The sequence below is a fragment of the Bos grunniens genome, chromosome 11, assembly GCF_055505025.1.
Source record: "Bos grunniens cultivar Pamir isolate PY7600 chromosome 11, Bosgru_T2T1.0, whole genome shotgun sequence".
Lineage (NCBI taxonomy): Eukaryota > Metazoa > Chordata > Mammalia > Artiodactyla > Bovidae > Bos > Bos grunniens.
Genome location: NC_141175.1, coordinates 69,462,312 through 69,482,022, shown reverse-complemented (window position 1 = coordinate 69,482,022; position 19,711 = coordinate 69,462,312). Strand labels below are relative to the sequence as shown.

Below are 19,711 nucleotides of genomic sequence, written 5' to 3'. Positions count from 1 at the left end.
GGAATTCCAGGGTGGCCAGAGCATGATCTGGATTCCAGCTGGACACATCCATTGATTTCACTGATTTCTCATCCCTTGGAGAGAAGCACAGACAGAAGGCCAGAGCAAGAGTCTCTAAAATATACTGAGGGCAGTAATGCACTGCAACACTGTGTTTTTCCCAGCAAAAATTTTTTTCAGGACGGTTCAACCCCAAAGGCTAAGATAGATAGGTATCTTTATATATGTAACATTTACTTCTACCACTCTTTTTTAAACACAAATAATGGAATATCATACGTACTGGTGTTCTAGTGTACTTTAGTTTGTTTAAACCTTCTATATATACATATGTCATTTCCAGTACTTTGTAATTTCAAACAATAAATGATTGTACAAAAGTAGTTTTATGTGTGTCAACACATGTGTGGGTTAAATTCCCAGAGCAGGGCTTAACTTTGGCATCACTGAAATTTTGGGCTGGATGATTCTATGTTGTGAGAGGCTGTCCTGTGCATCACAGGATGTTTAGCAGCATTTCTTTGCTTCTACCCACCAGATGCTAGTAGTATTGCACCTCATCCTCCTGTTGTAATCATCAGAATTATCTCTCATCCTTGCCAAATGTCCCTTGAGAGTACATTACACTTTTTAATTCCTAAGGATTAGAAATAGTTCTCTCTACAGAGTAAAAGTTGCTTCAGTTGTGTTTGACTCTTTGCGACCCCATGGACTGCAGCCTACATGGGATTTCCAGGCAAGAGTACTGGAGTGGGTTGCCATTGCCTTCCCCGGATATTTTTATGAAAAAACTTTTATGAGAGGTTTTTTGCTGTATAATTAGCTTTTCCTTGAGGTGACTAATCTTTAAGGCCATCCCCATTTAAAAAGTCATCAAAACTGATAACCTGTATCTTCTTCACTGATATTCCTATTTCTTTGCCTCTTTTCAGCCAAACTCATTTCCTCACCTCACCATTCACTCCTTAATTGAACCTATCTATTCTGATTTCTGGGCTTCACCAGTGGCTCAGCAGTAGAGAATCTGCCTGCAATACAGGAGACTCAGATTTGATCCCTGGGTTGGGAAGATTCCCTGGAGGAGGGCAGAGTAACCCACTCCAATATTTTTACCTGGAAAATCCCATGGACAGAGGAGCCTGGTGGGCTACAGTCCATAGGGTGACAAAAAGTCGGACACAACTGAAAAGACTGAGCATGCACGCATGCGCATACACACGCATATTCTGGTTTCCATCACTCAGCCCTCACCAAAAAGCTCTTGTTAAACTCACTAAAGACCCGATAATGCCCACAAACATCTTCCAACCTGTTTTACTTGATCTAAGTTAAAATTGACATTTTTGTCTGAACTTCCTTCTTTCCAATCATCTCATGATGATTCCTGCTTTATCCTTCAGATGTCACTACAATTATCATTTATGTAGAGGAGCCTTCCTTGACTTCCTTCCATATCCCCTTGGAATGTACCAAAAAACCTAATTCACTTTAGTTTAAATGATAAGAGAACTCATTGGCTCATGTGAACACAAAGTCTGAAGATAAGGTGAACCTCAGTGTTGATTTGATTGACTTGAGTATCAATGAGAATTTGATTTCCTTCCTCTTGATTCTACTTTCTGCTCTGCCTCATCTATCCTCAGGCTGAATCCTTACCTTTATTTGTATAGGTTTTAATTAATAATTGTCTCCACATGTAGATAAAAAATTTTCATGAGTCTGAGGAGCTGTTTTTCTCACCACTGCATCTCTGGTAGCTAGGATCTCATTCTTCTGAGATGGTCATGGCAGTTTTACAAGAGCATGTATGGGTATGAGTGTGTGTGTGTAGGGTGATGGTAGTCCTTTGGTTATGTGAAATTGGGAAGGGAGGCAGGCACGTAAGTCTCTGTATAGACTTTTAACCTGCCCTGAAATTCTCAGCCCTGATCCTTTTTTTGGTGAAGATTTGTGCTGTTTTGCCTCATCACCTCTGTGGGTCGTACAGATTGTGACTTCCTCTGTTCTGCTAAATTTGCCACTGCTTTTCTATTTACTTGTCATGCAACCAACATTTGTTAAAATCTCATCTCTGCTATTGTCTTTTGTTTGCCCTTTGGACTCTACTTTAAAAAAAATTACTTAACTGTGTTACTCATTTTCCATGTTTAACCAAGGTATTCTGTCACGTTTTTATGGTTTTTTAATGTTTAGTTTTCTAATTCACTTGAAACCTTTTGTATATATGAAATAGGATGTCAATTTAAAATTTTTCTTCCAAATGGGAGAGTCAACTGTCAACATCATTTACAGATGAAATTATTTGAAATGCTACTTATATTCTTTATTAAATTCACAGACATATATCTAGATTTGAGTCCGTATTCACTCTTTTTCCATTGTTTTATTTGGCCAACTCTAGTATGACAATTAATTGCTGTAGCTTTAGTTTCTTTTGATTTTTGATTGGTGTGGTGGCCATACACATGCCCCATTCTGATTTCCTTAAACATATTGTACTTTGGAGAACAATTATTCGACAGCAAGTCAGACTTGTCCTTTCTTGTCCACAGAACTCCTCTAATGGACAACTTTGGCTTGGGGAACTTATCAGCCAGGATGAGACTTTCTTGGAATTACACTAGTCTGAAGTTCCACTCTGTATTTTCTTCCCTTTCTCCTTTTACAGGAGTCAGACTTGGCACCATGGTCTGTAGGCTTTCCCTGTCAATCCTGAGCCCACCTGTTTTACCCTTCACAAGACATTTCTCCCAATCACTATCTTGCATATGTAACCCCCTTCTTGGCATCTGCTTTTCTGAGGATCAGGACTGACAATAGGTGATTCAGGGAGTGGTGTCAGAAATCAGACAGTAAGATGTGGTTTGGGAAATAGTTTACTCAATCCCTGGCACAATGTGGCCATCTGACTACTGATTTCACCAGTAGTGACCTAGTAAAACATCCTAGAAGGGGTGAATGCTGTCACCTATCCAACAATTCAGGATTTTAAAGATATGGGGGAAACAATGCTTATGAGAGCAGAGCTGGCCAATTAAGTTATACTACTTCCTTGAAGAGGGATAATAAGTTGAGGGCACTTAATCCTTAATGCACAGTTAAAAACTAAGTTTGGAAAAAAAAACTTAAGTGTGAGCCAGAGGGGGCTCTTTAGGCTTAATAAAGAGGCCCTTATTTCCTACAGTGAAAAAACCGACATGGGATTAGACAGTTACAAGAGCTCTGAAGATACCTAGATCTTCAGCCTAGGGAGGTTTGCTATACAGCTAGGGCCCTGCTTGAGAAAGCCTAAAGCGTTGAAACATGGGGGTGGGTGCCCTGAGGATTTTGGCTTTGTAAACCTCCCTCTATCCTCGGGGATCGCAGAAGTGGCTTATAACTCCTAGAAAGAGAGAACACTTGCCCCCTTGTAGAAAGTTCTCTTCCATATGCTTCCATTTCTTCTGGCTGAGAGGCTGTGGTAACTAGGGTTAAATCTAGTTGTAATATGCCTGGGGACTGCTTTGCCTGATAAGGGAGGAGATTACACACCAAAGAAACTGAAATAATAAATTAGCATGTACTAGTAGGAACCAGAGTACACTTGGGATTGAATTTTGAGGGTTCTTGATCAAGAGGACTAGAGGCTAAGACTGGATAATTAAGATTTCATTGACTTTGGGACAGAAGATTTAATCCTGATCAGGACCCCAGGGGATGGGGCAAACTCAACTGCTGGTGTAGCTCTTTGAAATCTTGAAAAATTGAGAGAAGTGGAAATGAGCTTATACCATAACAGCAGCTGACTGCTATTTATTTTGGCAGATATACGTGGCCTGTTTTATAACAATTTAAAGTGTTTTAGATAATCATCTGCAAATGTTCTTTCTTTTCCACCTGTTTTTAATCTTATCACACTGATTAGGACCTCAGAACACTGATGGTGTATTATGTTCATCATTCAACACTGATGATCAAATAGTGGTGATTCTTGTTTTGTTCCTGACTTTAATGGCAACATCTTCAGTGTTATACATGTTCTTCATTGCTGATAGATACCACTTACCAAGTTGAGGACAAATACTAATATTCTAAATTCTCTAGGAAATGTACACTGAATCCTATAAATTGCCTCTCTTGCAGCTGGTTATCATATGGTTTTGCTCTATAATTCACTATAGAGATTATATGCCTACCCATCCTTGCATTCCTGTAGACTTGCATTCCTGTAGACTATTTGGTCTTAATAGCTATTGCCAATATTTTATTAAAATAATCTATCTGTTTTCACAAATGATAATGGCTGATAATGGCCTACACATTTTAGTGTTTTTAAAAATATCATCTTTTCTGAGTTCTTGGCAATTGCATTAAATTTTATGGCCACAATATCAAAACTATAGCCGGCTATGCAATTTTGGTTTTCATGAACCAATGGGTATTCTAGTGTTTCTCAGTATATGCAGAATAAAGTTCAGAGTCCTAAGTCTAATATCCTAAACCCCTCTACAATCTGGCCTCTACTTACTGCCTTATTCATCCACTGATAAAACTGTTCCATTCCACAGGCAGCCTTTCTCTTTAAAATCATTCTTAAAAGCCCAACTCAAATATCACCTTTCCCTCATGATGTCCTATTCAAATTCCACTTCTTAGAAACTTGCACTTTTTCTTCCAATTAGAATTAACCTATTCTTTCCCCTACCTTTTTATGACTTTTAAAAACCTTTACTAGACGGCTCATCAATCAGCTTTTCATAAACTACTGACTCTATATGTAAATCTCAGAAGGAAAGCAAACTGTTCCATAACTTAGTACTGTGCTCATAATAGGTAGTTTTAATTACCTTTAATTTTGTAAATTTCAGAGTTAACTTTGAAACCTGTTGCAGTGATTTGAGATATGCTTGAGATGGTAAAACTAAGATTGTTTTAAAATCTCTCTGCAAAAGTCATTTATGCCTCAGTTGCTTTTTCAGATATTCAGGTGAATATCCAACCAATATGTTGGTTGGTGATTTCATGCTCATTATCAAACACTTTTTTCTTTAAAACTATTTACCCCTCCAGGTTTACTATTCATGTCATAGATCTGCCTGTCTTCACAACCCTCAGGCTGAAATCTGCCTTTTCTTCTCTCACCTGCATCCCCTACCATCTGAGTTAATCTAAGTCTATCCATTTTCTTTTCATGTTTGTTCTGCAGTATCTTGGGTATAGGCTCAGTCCATTTTTTCTGTACATTCTCCTCTCCCAGGAATGAGCCCTTAAGAATTCCTTGACTTAGTTGCTTGCACCAGGTTTAGGGTTATCAGATTTAGCAAACAAAAATACATGAAACCCAGATAAATGTGAATTTCAAATAAATGAGGAATAATTTTTTAAAATATAAGTACATCCCAAATATTGTAGAGGCCATACTATACTGAACATTTGTTTACCTGTAATTTCAATTTCACTTGGCATTCTGTTATTTTATCTGGCAATCCTGTCAGGTTTGACACCTTTCTCAAGTTAAGCCTATCCTTTTCTCTTCCAGAAGTTGAACTCAGAGACAAGTAACTTCCTGTGGACAGCCATCTTTTGCCCCATGCTATGAGAATATATTGACTTAGAAGAAAAAAATTGTTATATGGAAAGAAGCTCAAATGAGAGGTCATGAGACTCCATAGGTAGGGGAGAACTGTCTTAGTTCCTAATAATTATCTGACAGTCCTGGTTCCATTCTACCATAGGGATTGTGACTTATTTTCTGTGAAATAAATTCATGGCCCTGTGATAAAATTCCCTCTTAGCTTTAGCTTAATTTAGATTGGTTTCTGACCCCTGATACCAAGATACATTCTCTTTTCCATTTTCGCTGCCTACCACCCTAGGCTCTCATGAGCCTGGAATTTTGTAAAGGCCGCTTAAAGTTACACGACCTTCATATCTTTCCTCTTCTTACAAGTAAGCAAACATTATTCTTTCCAGATTAAATGCTTTGAAAATTATCACCTTGCACTGATTATATCTCCTCTTGTTTTATATTCTTTTATAAAATTTGCTTTCTAATTTTGGTGAAGAATAGGCACAAGACAAAGGAGTAAAAGGACTATGTGAAATTGGTTCCTAGAATAGAAAGGCTGCTGTATATTCTACACATACCATACTAATAAAGTTGTTAGTCCCTTTATCCGGAATCTTCTTTCCAAAATTGCTGTATATCTTCCTCCACTTCATTTAGGTCTCCGCTCAAATGTTACCTATTCAGAGATGCTATCCTGGATCATTTTATCTACAATAGTACCTTAAAAAAAAAAACCACTCTATCCCCTTACCCAGTTCTTCTTTAAAGAACCTACCACTGTGTGACTTATTGTTTCCATCCACTAGAATGTGAGCATTGGAACTTTGTTTACTGATATACCTCCTGTACACATTCTAGAACTTGGCACATAGCAAGTACTGAATAAATGAATGCTATGCTTGGCTGAACTGAAGTAAGAAACATAATGATGTCAGATCCAGAAATTCAAGATATTCTATAAGAGAAGAAAAAAATTTTGTATTAAAAAATCTATGATTTGTGAGCAGGGAAGTGTTAGTAACAAAGATTATAAAGGAACAAGTCTTGTGAGTACCTATACTGCATTACTTCCAAAGATGGGTAGTCAATTTGAGTCATTAGAGTCATTATAAATTAGAGATCTTAGCATATAATAGCCCTCATAGAAAAACTTTATTGGAAAGCAGGGAAAACTACCAAGATATGAATGAAGACAAAAAATAAAAAAAGTTCAGACATAAAGTGTACAACCTTGGTTTAAGTGGAAATGGAACCGTTTGGTGGTTTGTAGTTAGTGACCTATATTTTCACTTTGTGGCACTGCTGCTGCTACAGCTAAGCTGCTTCAGTCGTGTCTGACTCTGTGCAACCTCATAGACAGCAGCCCACCAGGCTCCTCTGTCCCTGGGATTCTCCAGGCAAGAATACTGGAATGGGTTGCTATTACCTTCTCCAAGGCATGCATGCTAAGTCGCTTCCGTTGTGTCTGATTCTGTGCGACACTATGGACAGCAGCCCACCAGGCTCCTCTGTCTACAGGATTCTCTAGGCAAGAATACTAGAGTGGGTTGCCATTTCCTTCTCCATTGGTCTCTAGAGGTTAAGAACTAGTTTTATTTTTCCAAATTATTAGCAGTTGGGAGTCTTATATGTATAGATGATTTACTTTTAATAATAAATATGTATTGATTTATAATGTAAATAATAATACAGGTAACTCAGAATTTAAAAAATGGAACACCTAAAGTGAGCATTTTCATATAAATCATTAGAATATATTTATATTATATATAAATCTACACGTTAGAAGATGCTACTGAAATTTTGTTCTATAGAATATAACTCTAGAATTCTTTAAAAAAATCAAGGAGAATTAGATGATGACTGTGAAACAGATTCTCCCATTACAATACTACTTCTGTCATTCAAAGTTTTGACAACAGTTGTAGCTGGAGACTGGAGCACTTTACGAGAAAGCCTCATTCTTCCATCAGCTGGATCACGTCCAAAGTATTTCACCTGTGTTAAAGAAACAAATATACTTTAAACATACTGGTGTGCTGCAGTCCATGGGGTTGCAAAGAGTTGGACATGACTGAGTGACTGAACAACAACATACTTTAAAAGTTATAGCACATTGACTGATACCCAAATTAAAAGATACTTGGTCTAAAAAGGCAATGATTAAAGTTTTTACTTGTTCACTGAAAGCATAGCTCAGTGCTAACTGGAGGTATATGCTAAAAATACTTGGTTAAGTAGTGATTATAATCTTCTGTTAGACTTATCTGTGCCTTTTTGTTTGTCCCTATTATGGAAGAACAGTAAAAACCATGGTGAATGAATCTAGACAAGAGCTTCTTGACGCTAACTGTGCTACAATCTATATAGGATTATGCTTAGGTCACTCAGACTAACACTCAAAGGACCATCTATCATGCTGAAGGTTATTTGGCTTGACCTTAGACACTGAAAGTCAGGGGGGGATGTGCTAACTTTTAAGTCCCTTCTGATGTAAAAAAAAAAAAAAAAAATCTTATACAGAGATTATGTTTTAGTTCTTACCTTTCCCTGGAGGCTTTGTGAATAATGCAATGACAGACTGGGAATAAACTTATGTCTTAGTTTTTACTCAGGTCATAGGTATTAGGTACTACTGGAACAGAATGTAGTGTAGCCAAAAAAAAAAAAAATCAAAACACCAGACTGGCAACCACTTCTTTCATCTATTCATAAGGACTATTACAAAGGTCAATTTGATTATCAAAATTCCAGAACTGACATCATGGCTTTCATCAAACTCAAAAATTTTCAGCCTCAACCAGTATATACCGAAGCAATTCAAGTCTTAACTCCTCAAAGTTACCTATCATGTTCCTCATGTCCTGTCTCTGAATCACTGATTCTACATATCCATCGCTGAGTTGCTCATGTATTTTTAAAAGCTTTAAAGGGGGACTATTGTCCTAACTAAACTGTAAGCTCTTTGAGGGCAAGAACTGTATCTAAATCCCTAATGAGTCTGTTTTTAGGAAGAAGCTAAAAAAGAAGACAGCATATAAATAATATAAAAAAGTTAAAAAAGAAGACAGCATATAAATAATATAAACCACAAATGTAGATTTGATTCCTTCAGCTTATTTGATTAAACAAATAATTGAAACTTAAAGTATAATTTACAACTTTAAAGCTAAAAGGATGAATACAAGTACCTGAATTTCTTGGCCAACTTCTAATCCTAAAGCACTGGGATGTTTAATCTGAAAGAAAACATGTTAATCTATTAGTTGTCATGCATAACTACCTACTATCCATGGTAGTACACATTTTTTTCCAAGTGGAAAATAGCTTTATTGGTTTAATCTATGAATCTAGGGGAAAGGTATATGAGTATTTGGTCTATTATTTTTTCAACTTTTCTTGGGTTTAAAAATTTTCAAAATGCTGAGGAAAAATAAATTTGCAGTCTTAACAATGATTATATATTCATGTACTCTTATCTTCTCAAAACAATGTCCTACATGTGTGGGACTTGTACCAAAGGTACTCGTACCTTTACTAGACACTCTCCAAAGTTTGCCCCAATTCACATTCCTGTATGTCCATTTTTATCTCTACACTCATGCACACTGAGAATTTTCAACTATCTGAAAAGCTGAAAAATGGGAACTTGGCTTTACTTGCATTTAAAAAAATTGCTATTGATACCGAATATCTTGGTCAGGTTAAAAAACAATTTTTCCATGTTCTTTGCTCATTTTTCCTATTGATACTCATCTTTCTTACTGGTTTATACAAGCCCTCAGTATATGAAGACTCTGTCATATGTTAAAGTATTTTTTCCCCTAAATTGCTGCTTGTCTTTCAAACTTACTATAATTTTGCCATAATTTTAAAAAATGATGGGGTCAAATGTTATCACTTTATTTACATTTTTGGCTTTGATATTATGCTGAAAAAGATTTTTCCAGTTCCAAGATTAATAAAATATCTGTATTTTCATCTAGTGTCCTGCCTCAACCCTTACCCTTCCTGATGTCCAGATTTTCTGCCCTCACTGCCTTAAAATTCTTTTTCTTTTTTACATTTAACTTCTTGATTCAAATAGGACTTTGGTATAAAAAGAGGAAAGATCCTGTTTTATGAAAACAGGTTATTCCAATATGATTTATTGAATAATCTAGGTTTCTCAACTAAAAATGCAACTTTTAGTATATATTATATTCTTATGCACATAACTGGGTTTATTTCTGATTTTTGTTGCCCATTTCTGGGCCAGTAATCTACTGTTTGATCCTGTATTGCTTTATATAATATTTTAATATTTGGTAAAACACCTATTATTTCTCTGCCCCATAGTATTCTCGAATGGTTTCATATTCTTAAGTCTTCCAAATATAGACTATGATAAAGATTAAGGACATCCTAAGAATTATCTTTCCATGACTGGCTAGTCAGGAAAATTGGGAAAACAGGGCTATATAGCTAGATATTTTTAGAAATTGCTATGTGTTAACTCTAGAACTGTTCCACCTCAAAACATTCAAGAATGTTTCTACTCCATCACTGAAGGAGAAACATTACTGGAAAACACTGTAAACCCTTTTGTCGAGCAGTATTTCTGTCTTTTTTGTTTTGTCTTTGTATTTAGTCTAGTAGTGGACAACGTGTACGGTTCTTACCAACCTAAGTAATTTCACTATGGTTATTTTAAGGCAGTTAAAATAATCAAATCTGCCTTTCTTGTTTTTACCTTTCGTTGATCAAGTTGTGTGTTGTGAAGTAGTACTGCAGTCATATTTGGATAGAGTTTAACCATTACTCCAGTGTCTCTACAGTAAGGAAATAAGCCTGATTAAGTAATAAGGAACTTTATTATCTACAGATAATTAAACTGTGGTTATGTTTTCACAGGAGAACAAAGTAAAAAAAACACATAAAAATCACTCTCCAGTACATGTTTTTTATAACTATAAAAAGTATGATTATCTAAGTGGGATACTTATTTTTTCAATGGAAAATACACCTTGTATTTAAATACTTACGGATCAAAGGACAGAGAGAAGATAAAGGAAAATTAGGTAGGGAAAAGCTTTTGGAATATACATTCTTTTATATTTCTCTTCATAATATTTTCCAAAAACTTTTGAAATGGCATTAAATATTTTAAAGTAAGTGTAGAATGGTCAACCTGTTAAGTAGTGATTTAAGGAAGTAAAGTGAAATGAGTGAAAGTTGTTCAGTCGTGTCCGACTTTTTGCGACCTCATGGACTACGTAGTCCATGGAATTCTCCAGGCCAGAATACTGGAGTAGCCTTTCCCTTCTCCAGGGGATCTTCCCAATCCAGGGATCAAGCCCAGGTCTCCCGCATTGCAGGCAGATTCTTTACCAGCCGAACCACAAGGGAAGCCCAAGAATATTGGAGTGGGTAGCCTATGCCTTCTCCAGTGGCTCTTCCCCGCCCAGGAATTGAACTGGGGTCTCCTGCATTGCATGCAAGGTGGATTCTCTACCAACAGAGCTATCAGGGAAGCCTGATTTAAGGAAGCGGGATAGATAAAATCAGGTACTTATTTTATTAAAAAATATATCTTTTTTCCTCGAATCTACTAAAATAAGCCAGCCCATTTCTTAGTTTTCACCTGTGATATTAAAAAACTATTCCATTGTCTTTTATGATTCATTTCAATTAGTTCTGAACATTTATGTTACATCTGATAATTTTTTTTTTTTCTTATTAAGTGAATTTTCTTTCTTCTGGTGGGGAGGTGGGAGGGAGGGGATGTGGGATCATAGTTCCCTGACCAGTGATCGAACCCACACCCCCTGCAGTGAAAGCCTGTAGTCTTAACCACTGGACTACAAGGGAAGTCGCCGAAAGGTAATTTTCTGATTGAGAAAATTCAGTCTTTTTAGCTATCTTAAAAAAAATGAGTTGAGGTTGAAACGGCATTTAAAAAATTGTACTACTTAGGCATTTAATACTATCTTTAAAACAAGTCAACAAGAAACTACCAAAAAGAAAAAAGTACAAAGAGAAAGGAAACATGTTTAATGGAAGATTAAAATGGTGGGAACTTTGGTTAAAGCAAACAGTTCAGTCAGAAAAATCTATTAGTATAATAATCATCACAGAACCATGTTCATGAAAATCTACAAACTGGTGTAGAAAATAAATTTTATCTTAAGAATAATGATTATATGGCATTTCACACATAATCTAAACACCTTATACTTTAAAAATAAATAATGCAAATATGAAGTTAATACGAGGTTATAATATAAAATCTTACAAAAAGTAGCATAGTGTTTTAGTTGATATTACCTGATTTCAGTTATTGTGGCAGTGTACACTGCTCCAAATTCTAATTGCTGCTCTTGCTGTAAGTACAAAATAAACCATAAGATTCATAAAGAAAACAGTAACAAAAGGTAGGAAAAAAAAGTAACTATCAAAAGCTCAATACTTACATCATCTCTGCAGATATCAGTAATGAAGTCTCTTGCTTCATGCATGGCGCTAGGTGTTGGTGCAAAGATAGAAAACGTTTCTTCATCTACCTGGCTAATAGTGACTCCTTTTAGAAAGATAATTTTACATATTGAAGTTAACTTGCTCATTCCAGTGGAGAAAAGCCTTAAAAGTAAATTTGAGAGCAGGGGGTGACCTGGAAGTAGCTGGGCAGGGTTGTCTGTTTAATCACAAGGAATCACGAAGGGATTTGTTCATCAACAAATACACACGGCACACCTGCTCTGTATCCAACACTGCACTAGGCCCTGGGGATACAACAGTGACCAGTGTCCCTTTTCTTGGTGGGAAAAAACATTAAGTTCTAATTTTGGTTCTTGTGTTTTTAATTAGAAGAAACTATAGAACACTTTCCTCACCGTTTCTTCTTTTTCCCTCTTTTTAGAGTGGTCATCGGATGGATGAGGGATGAAATCATGTCATTTCTCAATCTTGGGAACTGCCTATGGTTACTTGACTTCTTATGCTCCTTCTATAACCTCAAAGCTGGTAAGTGACTAGGTATCCCAAAGATTGATTCCAGAAAAAAAAGCAAATTAAAGCAACTACTTCTACACATATTCTCTAAAGAAAATAAAAGTCTAAATAAATAAGTGAAAAACAGAACTCATAATAAGAAAAATTAAAGAAAACTCTTCTAACGTGAAGAAGTAGTTTTTCTAAATGTCTGATTTTAAAATGTTGACGCAAAAAGGATTAATTCTAAGTCACTCTTCTTGAATATAATTAAAGATGATCGTTTACTAATTAAGAGGCATACACAGAAATAAAGACATGTCGATGTTACATCCTTTTCTCATCTCACTGAAATGTCAGTGTTACATTTCTCATTTCTCAAACATATTTTTGGAGAAACACAGTAGAGGCAAACTTAATGGCAAACTTACATGACTTAAATAAAAAAATCCCAAACTTCGTACAACTCTTACCTGTTTCAGCCTGAAGTTTTTTTAAATGATATCCACCGGGTCCAACAAATTTTGCTCGTTTTGATAACGGAACCTGAACAGTTTCTGAAATGTAGCATAGACAAAAATAGAAATAATTCATATTCATTCATATATATACATATGTATGTATGAACCTAAAAATGTACTGTTTAGTCAAGACTTGGCTAAGATACTTGTACAAATATTTTAGTATGAAACAGAAAAACAGTTTACTACATGACTAAAAAAGTTCTTATGTTTCAGATTATCCCCTCAAATTTAAAGTATTTTAACTATAAAAGCATTTAAATTGTTTTGTGTATAGATTTAAAAAAATTTTTTAAATAGCAGTGTACTTCCATATAATGTTTACCTTATCAAATCAATAATTTTAATGTATTACCTACAACAGGTCCATTTTCTTTTCTAGATGCTCGAGGTTTTGAAATAGTTTTGTTCATTATCTGTAATATCTCCTTTTTTGCCACTAGAAGAAATAAAAACATAATAATCAAAGTTCTTCACATCTCAATTACCTTAAAAATTCTACTTGTATTCCCCTCTCCATAAATCCTATCTTGGGGAGGCAATTTGTAAAAACTGAATTTTCACTGGTCATCCACTTTGGTGATAGTCATGTACCTAGAAACTTAATACTTATTGATTTAGGTTATCACATTAAATTTCATTTTTTAAAGCAGTATTTTAGAATAAGCCTATTTTAAATAATAAGCCTAATGGGCATTATAATTCACATTTAACACATAGACAGTGATGAAAGAAGAATCAGGCATACTGGCTTGGCATACCTGAGGCTTGCTGAATGGCCTCCATTACAATTTTTATTGGTATTCCAGGTAATTTGATGTCAGCCTAATATGGAAGAGCCAAAAAATTATATAAATATTGATTTCTGATATAATTAAACTATTTAAAAATAAAATAGGTTCTAAAATACCTGCAATGCAGTTATTCCTTTAGAAGTTCCAGCTATTTTGAAATCCATGTCACCATGGTAATCTTCAATCCCCTTAAACAATTAAAAAAATTATGATATAATAATAGTTTTAAACAAAAGTGAAACTCACCCATAGTCACTGTAGAGGAATTTTTAAAAATAGCTTCTAAGTGAACTATGTCCTTTAGAACATATATATTTCACATATTAATAAAATAAAAAACTCATGTATTAAATACCAAAAAATATGGAGTTTTAAGTTACATATATTTCATTAGAAAATCAGTTTATTTTTAGATAATGTCCCATAAATGCATAAGGACTAATTTATAATCATCCTAAAGTGAGCCAATATGAATACTCATAACTGTAATATTTGTTTTTAACTCATATCCTATAAAATCCAAGGCAGATATGCAGGAGAAAGTTAAGAAGATGGACTTCTATTTTTCCAGCACTAGCATTCTTCTAAGCACTTTGTTTACAAAGTGTGTATAATCTTCACCGTTAAACATTTGAAAATGTGAATATACTTGCCAGAATATCTGTCAGCAAACGATAGTCTTCTATTTCACCTTTGTCAGGACTGTTTTTGGTGACTAATCCTATTGCCACACCTGCCACAGCAGATGAAATTGGAACTCCTGTAATTGAGAAAAGAATTTGTGTACAATGTGCATGTATCTGCCGAACATAGGTTATTCATTGTTCTGTTGACATTTTAATATAAGGGGATGGTGTTCTATATTGACAGTTATCAAAACTAAGTTAGAGGAAGTCAAAGTGAAAGTCGCTCAGTCATGTCCGACTCTCTGCGACCCCATGGACTATACAGTTTGTGGAATTCTCCAGGCCAGAATACTGAAGTGGGTAGCCTTTCCTTTCTCTAGGGGATCTTCCCAACCCAGGGACTGAACCCAGGTCTCCCACATTGCAGGCAGATCCTTTACCAGCTGAGCCGCGATGGAAGCCTTAATAAATCATCTGCCTGCCTCATTTCTTCTTAAATATATAATAAAAGTCCTTTAACATAATTTTTTGTTCTCAACAAAAACTTCTCTAATAGTGGCAAATTTAACTTTGAAAGTAATCCATTTCTTTGTGTTTTGCTTTTGGAGCCTTCTTTTTGAAAAATAATCATGTACTTGATAAATCTTTTTAGCCTGAGTCCTTCAGTCCACTTCCCCATGACAGCACCATTAGATTTTGTGTATCCTCCCAAAAATTATACCCAGGGAATCTAAATGTGAGTCAACTGTCTTCCACAGTGTGTAGTATTTTATACTTTTACCAGCAGTATATGATGCTCCCTGCTATTCTACATTCTTGTTAATTTTTGTTAAATCTTTTGACCTTTGCCATCTGAATGATAAAGATGGTAACTTACTCTTTTTAACTTGATTTCTGTTTTTATTAGTGAAGTTGAACTTTTAAAAAAATGTTTTTAAACCATATTTTTCTGTGAACTGGCTCTTCATGGCCTTCAGCCTTTTTCTTACATTGTTGTTAGTCTTTTGTTATTGATTTATAAGAGTTTTTAATATGGATCGACCTTTGTTAAATATGTAGACTGTTACAGTAAATAAAATATAAATATGAAATACACGATAAAATATTATTTTCTAGTCTGTTGATTTTCTTGTGTTTTTTCCTGTATAGGATTTTGTATATAATCATAGTTCCTGGATTTTGCTTAGAAAGGTTTTCTTTTTTAAAAATTTTTTTGGCTGTACTGCATGGCTTGTGGGATCTTAGTTCCCCAACCAGGGGCTGAACCCAGGCCACAGTAGTGAAAGCACTGAGTGCTAATCCCTGGATGGCCAGGGAATTCCCTGCTGCTGCTGCTAAGTTGCTTCAGTCGTGTCTGACCCTGTGCGACCCATAGATGGCAGCCCACCAGGCTCCCCCGTCCCTGGGATTTTCCAGGCAAGAACACTGGAGTGGGTTGCCATTTCCTTCTCCAATGCGTGAAAGTGAAAGTGAAGTCGCTCAGTCATGTCCAACTCTTTGTGACCCCATCAAGAGTGGGTTGCCATTGCCTTCTCCAGGGAATTCCGTAGAAAGGCTTTATTTTTTTCTGTCCAGGAGTTTCATAAAATCTTGTTTAATTTTTTAAAAGGAAGTTTAAAGTTTTGATCACTTGAAACTTATTTGGCATAAAGGAATGTGGTAGAGATCTCATTTCATATTCTTTACGTCCAGTTTTAACTATCACCTATAATGTTGATGACTTAAAAATCTACCCCTCCTACCTAGTTCTCTCTGCTAAACCTAGATCTGTACAACCCATCTGCCTGCTGGATATCTCCAGCTAAATGTCCCTCAGTTCAGTTCAGTTCAGTTCAGTCGCTCAGTAGTGTCCGACTCTGTGACCCATGAACTGCAGCACGCCAGGCTTCCCTGTCCGTCACCAAATGTCCCTGCTGCTGCTGCTGCTAAGTTGCTTCAGTTGTGTCTGACCCTGTGCGACCCCATAGATGGCAGCCCACCAGGCTCCCCTGTCCCTGGGATTCTCCAGGCAAGAACACTGGAGTGGGTCCAAATGTCCCTAATGCATCTTGAATATGTAAATATAAAATTTTAAATTTCAAAATTTAATCACCCTCGATAAAACCCTTTTCTCCTGCATTCCCTGTCTTGATTGAAAGCTATGACATATTAGAATCAACACTTCTTTCCTCATTTCCTTCACCTTAATCAAGTCACAAAAATCTGATTAGAGGTTAATCCTCTAAATAATTTTTTTGTAGAAAATTTGTCCTTTCCTCCAAATACTGAAATATCCATTGCTACTTTTTTAGTCCAAGTCCACACTATTTTTCCCCCTGGCAAGAGTTTCCCTGTCCAGTTTTCAGATTTTTAGCTCCCCTACCCGCTACCCCAGCTCCTATTCTCTCCCACGTCATCGCCTACGTCTATCATGTAAGCTAGGAATAACTACCCCCAAAAGAAGAGCAGATTCACATCATGCTACTTTTCTCTATAAAATCCTTCAAGTTCCCCATTACTTGCTTTCAGGAATTTTTTATGTAAGTTCTGTGGTCAAAAAGTTTGGGAAATATCCTGTTCCTAGAGATTCAATATTCACATTAACCTATTTAGGTTTATTTAAACCATATTAAACAAACTTGTTTAATCCCGTGTAAACATATTTTTTTTCATAGTATATAACAATCAACATCTTGTGGTACTCTCTTTCATGGAATACTGAGTTGGGAAAATTTCAAACTCCTTACTATAATAATGATCTTTGAAATACAGTCCCAGTGTATTACATCATCACACCTTTCAAATATATTTCAGAAACACACTATACTGTTTCATAACTTTGCACATGCTCCTTTCACATGAAATATGGGCATTATAATATGCCTGCTCAACAACCATTCAACCTTTAAATTCACATGAAATGTAGCTGTCTCTATGAAGCCAATTATGTTCAACTTAGTTCTTCATCCGTATTGTACATATTTGTATTATCTCTTTGATGTGTTAGTTTTTGTTTTTGTTCCTGTAAACTTTTAAAAAACTGTGTATCCCTGTAGTATAGATAGCGTCTGATGTAAGACATTGCAAGCACTCATGTTATTTGAATTGAATACCATTTGTTGGCTCTTCCCATAGAATCTGACATTCATTCTTATTAACTTCTTTTTCTATTTGGCTCCTTATTTTTTAATGTTAACTTTTTTTTTAAGAGATCAAAACTGTCATTTAACACATTATTCACATACTACTTTTTATTAGTATCTTTTTATTGGCAGACTAGTATTCTTAGTAAATTCAATAACATTTTTAGTCAGTTTTTAAGGACAAGGTTTAGGATGGACCATCTTCAAGCTCCAATTCAGAACTCTGTCCTACCTACGATCAGATTATCTAGTCCTGGCTGCTCACCCTTCAACTAGTTACACAAGGTATACTTATCATCCATTATCAATTTCTGCAGCCTTTTCTGCCAAGGTCACAAACTGCTAAGCTGAGCTCTAGATACACTGTACAAGCCCCATCCTCCCTCTGCTCTGTGGCATGGCTTACTTGGAGTGACTCTCTTCTACCTCCTTGTTAAAATACTTATACACTAGGGTCACTGTCAAGTTCACTGGGTTATTACACTTTACAGGAAATACATATATCTTTCAAAAGTAAGAATTCTTTGTTTTTTTGGTATACTAACCTCCATGATTTCTCCAACACTGCCAAACTGGTTCAGTTATCTTATCCTGAAATTCTCATTACTTAGGATGAATTTTTGTCTAGACCTGAAGATCTGAATTCATTTAGAGCAGATTAAGACTCTCTTGTAATCTTTTATCTTTCAGTTCACCTTTTTCAGGATTTGTTCTGTGTTTTCCAATATGAGATTGTAAGAGTGATAAATGCAAGCTGCATGAGACAGAGCCTTTGTTTTGTTCACCACCAAGTCCCAAGAGTTTAGATCAGTGCTTGGTACAGAGTTAGCATACAATAAAGATTTTTGAATTAATATATGAAGGTGAAAATAGAAATGGTATTTTAACCAGCTACCTTAAATATCAGGTTATGTTTTCCTTCCACTGAACAGAACTAGAAAAGTGCCTTTAATTGCCTTTAGCTTTTTTTGCTTTGCCCTGTTTTAAGGTTTTTAGATAATTTGTTACTTTTAGCCAAGAATAAGAATTTCAGCAGATACCTGTAGTTGAAACTGTGCTTTTTAATTATCATCCTTCTGGCCTGGTTTGGTAATCTGTAATCTGACTTCTTCAAGTCTTGCTAAAATACAATTTTAAAAAATCCTATATTTTATTACTGATTAAGTCTATATTATATAAATAAGCTTTGGTAGTTTTGAGACATAATTCTTTTACCTGCATCCATTAATGCTAAACTTCCACCACATGCAGATGCCATAGAAGATGACCCTATAAAAACAAAGGAAAATACTTGCTCTAATACTGATTTTTGTTAAATGTAGAAAATTGCTACTGTTATTTCCTTACAATTACTCATTTATAATTTAAATATTCAGTATTCTTTCCTTCTTTTTAAAAGCACTTCCAAGGCAAGCTCTCCTAAACCACAGAGTACAGAGCTGCACAGACAATGTGACAGCCATTAGCAACGTGTGGCTAAATTTAAATTATCTGAAACAAATTCAGTCCCTTAGCTGAATTTAGCACAGCACAGAGAAAGAGAATTTCTGTCACCACAGAAAGTTCTATTGGACAGCAGTACTAGAGATTCTGCTTCTAAGAAACTACCAGAAAAACCAGCATGCCTCTTTTGTTGCTTAACTAGGAGGCAGTTAAAAATAAAGGGCTCTAGCTCTCTCGCTGGGCCATAAGCTATAGCTTAATCACACCCAGTAAAGAACTCAAAGTCCTAGTTTAAATTCTGAACTTTGGTATTTTTTACAAAATATCTATAACCGTCTGATCTAGATAGGCTACATGTTTGAGAATCCTGAGCCCTTTCTGCCTTTAATGATTATGTTACCTTCCCTTGACCTGTGGAATGAGTTTCAATTTAAATTTGACTTTTGGGAATTTCCTGGCAGTTCAGTGGTTAGGACTCTGTGCTCTCACTGCCAAGGCCTAGGTTAAATCCCTGGCTGGAGATCTAAAAGAACTAAAATCCCACAAGCTGCATGGCATGGCAAAAAAAAAAAAAAAAAGATAATTTCTCTTGAAAAAATAAAAAAATAAATTTGACTTTTTAAACCCAGCCTTTCTCTCTGATATCTTCTTTTATTTATGATACATAAGTGTCCCCTGCTTAATGGTT

At 35.5% G+C, this 19,711-nt stretch overlaps 2 protein-coding genes across 28 annotated transcripts in view; one reads left to right on the top strand and one right to left on the bottom strand.

The window, feature by feature from the left end:
* Positions 1-19,711, top strand: part of LOC147363286 (uncharacterized) — a 201,665-nt gene that overhangs the window by 3,462 nt on the left and 178,492 nt on the right. For 12 of the 21 annotated variants that reach the window (XR_015136876.1, XR_015136874.1, XR_015136875.1 and 9 more), the window contains one exon: positions 12,447-12,550. Coding sequence is in view for 6 of the 21 variants with exons in the window: in XM_086326816.1 (XP_086182942.1) it covers positions 12,447-12,550 (104 nt within the window). In the remaining 15 variants the exon portion in view is untranslated. Of the gene's footprint in view, positions 1-5,518; positions 5,652-12,446; positions 12,551-14,356; positions 15,567-19,711 lie in introns of those variants that run through there. The other 9 variants (XR_015136885.1, XR_015136881.1, XM_086326821.1 and 6 more) reach the window with 4 other exon arrangements.
* PNPT1 (polyribonucleotide nucleotidyltransferase 1) overlaps positions 6,679-19,711 on the bottom strand; it is a 39,788-nt gene continuing 26,755 nt past the window's right edge. For 4 of the 7 annotated variants that reach the window (XM_086326797.1, XM_086326794.1, XM_086326798.1 and 1 more), the window contains exons 18-28: positions 18,796-18,849; positions 14,486-14,592; positions 13,949-14,020; positions 13,800-13,863; positions 13,394-13,477; positions 12,991-13,074; positions 12,001-12,107; positions 11,855-11,910; positions 10,281-10,359; positions 8,740-8,787; positions 6,679-7,546 (exon numbers count right to left, since the gene is read on the bottom strand). In XM_086326797.1, the coding sequence (XP_086182923.1) occupies positions 7,391-7,546; positions 8,740-8,787; positions 10,281-10,359; positions 11,855-11,910; positions 12,001-12,107; positions 12,991-13,074; positions 13,394-13,477; positions 13,800-13,863; positions 13,949-14,020; positions 14,486-14,592; positions 18,796-18,849 (911 nt within the window). In that variant the 3' untranslated portion in view covers positions 6,679-7,390. Of the gene's footprint in view, positions 7,547-8,739; positions 8,788-10,280; positions 10,360-11,854; positions 11,911-12,000; positions 12,167-12,990; positions 13,075-13,393; positions 13,478-13,799; positions 13,864-13,948; positions 14,021-14,485; positions 14,593-18,795; positions 18,850-19,711 lie in introns of all 7 variants that reach the window. The other 3 variants (XR_015136872.1, XR_015136870.1, XR_015136871.1) reach the window with 1 other exon arrangement.